We start from the raw sequence: 3,518 nt of genomic DNA on the forward strand, positions 1-3,518 counted from the left end.
GAACCCCTAGGTATGTATATGCTACTAGCGCGTTGTAAATGACGATGTAAAATCCACTGTGTTGTGTGGAAGACTTAAATCTTCACTGCTGAAGGTTTGGTGGAAAAGGTTCTTCCTGGCCCTTCTGTAGGGTGGGGGGACACGGGACAGGACAGACAGACGCGTGCCGCAATCTGCCCAGGAACGTCCGCGTAAGAGAGGTTCCCAGCTCCTGCCCTGGGCTGCAGTGGTCGGACAAACATTCCTGTAGCCTTTTCCAGTAAGAAATCGGCGCATTCATTCACGTCTGCATGCGTGTTTTCCTGTCTTTCAGCTGCGGGAGCTGGTCAGCATGTGCATATACCCTGATCCAGATCAAAGACCTGACATTGGTTACGTGCACCAAATAGCAAAACAAATGCATGTTTGGACCTCCAGCACATGAACCATCTGCAGACGCTCTCAAGGAGCCAGCGCAGCTCAGTCTTACTTGAATTTTTTTTCTCAGATGAAACCGACTGGTGCCTAGTCACACAAGTGAGAGGGTTGAGCACTCGTAGCAAGATGCTCCATTATTTCTGCAGGTTATTTGACAAGGACTCTGACAAGGTGGTCATGCTTTAAAGTGAAGATTCTGTGAGGTATTGCAAGTGATTTTTTTTTTTTTTTTTTTAAGGCCAATAACATGTTACAGATGTAGATCATTTAAGGGTCCTTTCTTAAAACTGTCGTGTGTAATCTAGGATAGATGATATTAACAGGGGTGTCAGAGCACTCGACACACCCCTTCTATCTTAACTGTAATGTGAAATATTGAAATAATTCCTTCAGTGAAATCACTTTATACTAATGTAAGAATTACAGTAGATTTTGTGTAATTTGTATAACTGCTACTTTGCCTCTTCTGCAAATGGTTAATAGCAAATTCAGTTTTTACTTCGTATATTTTAAAGCAGCCATTTATGTGTTTTTATTAATTCCCTCCTCTTCAGACTTAGGAACTGGGAAGGGTTGGGGGGTGGGAAACACATTTGTTTCAAGATTTCTTTTTTTTAATTGAAAACTTAGAGTGAGTATTCTGCTGATGCATTTATCTGTTAACTTGGCTACAGCCAGTGAGATGAGTTAAGCACGTACCTGGGGAAAAAACAAGAAAAACATGCCAAACCAACCCCAAAACAAGCATTGCTTCTGCAAATAACTTCTCTTTAAACTTATTTTCCCATTTGGTATGATTCTTTTTAGACTACAAGTTCTTGTTAAAAACCAGTGTTTAACTAAGCCAACTAGATTTTGGTGAAGATACTTGTGCACGTTCAGTAGTACGTCAGGTACTATAGGTAAAACTTAAGCAAAGCAGTGTTTCAAACACTTAGAAAATTTTTAAAAAAAAAGAAATAAGTAAAATGCTTTGTGTATCTAATTCTACATAAGGATCAGCCCCCGTCTATTTAACTGTGAAAGCTAATTTACAGAATGTGAATTTTTATAAAATCTCAACCTGATTTGAAGGAGTCATCTTCTTTAACTACATGAAAATTTTCAACCAACTAAATTCATTCATTGAATCAATGATTTGTTTCATTACTGTCGATGAAAAATATTCACTGCTTTAGGAACAAACGTGGATTCACGTTCAAGTGTTTCCATTTCATTTGCCTGTTCAGAGGAACAGGGCTGCACTTAACGGTCTCGAGGGCTACAGCGGGGGAACGAAATAAGCCTGTACTGTTACAGCGCTGCTTCCATGTGTGACGGCGGCTCATGCCAAAATGTAGATTCGTGTGTGACAGTTCGAATGCAGCCTGTGCCTGGTTTTTTTCTTAAGAAAAGCATACAATCCTTAATTTTTTGGAAATAGGGTTAGAGGGTTACATACATATATATGCTTTTAGTGGATTTTTTTTAACCTGATTTGCTCTACTTAAAGGAAAACTGCAGTGCCATCTTCAAAATATTTATATAGGGTAGCAAAGAAAAGCTATTAATTGCTGTGAATAATGTTGGTATCGTTAATGCAAGGTGCCATTTTACTGAATCTTCTCTGCAGAAAGTTGAGCCTGCTGCTCTCATGAGAGCTTCAGGAAGTTCAGATCAGCACACGAATGTAGTGGAGGCACCAAACTGCTTCCAACATTCCCAGGCTAACTTGTTTAATTTATACCCAGTGTCTTTAGCAATTCTTAGATTTAAGACTGAAGACTGTCACGTCTACACTGCAGATTTCCTTTAAGCCATGGTGGCAGCTACACATTCAGAGGGATGGTTGTGCTGCGCCTCTCTTGGTGTAACATGGAAAAGGATCTTTGGCTTCCAGGGAAGCTCAGCTTAAATTTGAGTATCTTGAGAAGTCTGGTCACTTTCTTGCTACATAAAATTTATTAGTGCTTATAAGTAAATGTATTTCAAAAGGTAATTTTTTGCAATTGTGCATTTTTAGATAAATAAAAAAATGATTTACAAAATAAACACCTTTGTTTAAAAAAAAGTAAGAGTCCAGTATTAAGGAAAATACTAAAAAAACTGCACAACACTGAAACCAGGCCTAACTCTGTGTGAAACTGTTCCTAACAGCTATTATTATGTGTAGATACTTTTCCAGAAAAGGGAGGAATGGACTACATGAACTGTATCAGTCGTCGGGATGGAAAACTATGTATCAGTCTGTGCCTCTATATTATGGCACATCTAAAGCTGTTTTTCTGCATGTTTGTTGCAGGATGCTAAGACTAGGGCCTGGTTCCCATTAACCTTTTGGAGCTGCCTGCAGATCATACGCCTTCCCTTTTGACTAAATGAGAAGATAATTCTGCAGGTGGATTTTCTGCTCGCCTCCCCCCCCCCCCAGGATTATGTGGTACTGTATGAAACAGTTTGAAATCAGCTTACCTCAAATAGTACAAGCTCAGGATTTTAGGACAAAAAAGGTCCAAGTGGAGGCAAGTAACAAGACAATTAGACTTTGAATTATGCTGTCTTCAGTCATGTAGTTTAGAAATGAAAATGTGTGTGCCAGTGTGGAGGCTGGATCTACTCTGTATCCTGTTTCTGTCTACAGGAAACAGGGAAGAATTAACATAAACATCCCATGATAACCAGTATTACTTCCCTGTAATGCAGGTAGAAGCACTCTGCTGTAGGTCAAGGTCCACCACCGCTCACTATTTTCATACCATTTCTTGATCTGGTACGTATCCACCAAGAAAAGAACATTGTTAAATTAAAACCTGTCAAATGGGGCTTACACAGAATAGTTTTACCCTTCCTCTTTTGTTCCTACAGTGAAGTCACAAAACAGCCGTTGTACGTAGTGGCTGTTCTGCCCCAAGTGACAGTATGATGCTTGGGATCTGCTCCAGGAGCCTGGTGCTCTTTATGTGCTAATACAGCTCTTTTAGGGTGAAGTCCAACTTACTTTCACAGCCCACAACACTAAAAAGCAGGGTGAGACGCCGCAGTGCTGTTCTGCACGCGCCTCACATTTTCAACAGCGTAAGAAGGGAAAAGCAGCAAAAGAAATCAGCACCGCGTACAATCAC

At 40.1% G+C, this 3,518-nt stretch overlaps 1 protein-coding gene across 3 annotated transcripts in view; it reads left to right on the top strand.

The window, feature by feature from the left end:
- Positions 1-634, top strand: part of NEK6 (NIMA related kinase 6) — a 68,838-nt gene extending 68,204 nt beyond the window's left edge. For all 3 annotated transcript variants that reach the window (XM_050908035.1, XM_050908033.1, XM_050908034.1), the window contains exon 10: positions 314-634. In XM_050908035.1, the coding sequence (XP_050763992.1) occupies positions 314-424 (111 nt within the window). In that variant the 3' untranslated portion in view covers positions 425-634. The remainder of the gene's footprint in view (positions 1-313) is intronic.
- The last annotated feature ends 2,884 nt before the right edge of the window (positions 635-3,518 follow it).

The sequence above is a fragment of the Gymnogyps californianus genome, chromosome 18, assembly GCF_018139145.2.
Source record: "Gymnogyps californianus isolate 813 chromosome 18, ASM1813914v2, whole genome shotgun sequence".
Classification (NCBI taxonomy): domain Eukaryota; kingdom Metazoa; phylum Chordata; class Aves; order Accipitriformes; family Cathartidae; genus Gymnogyps; species Gymnogyps californianus.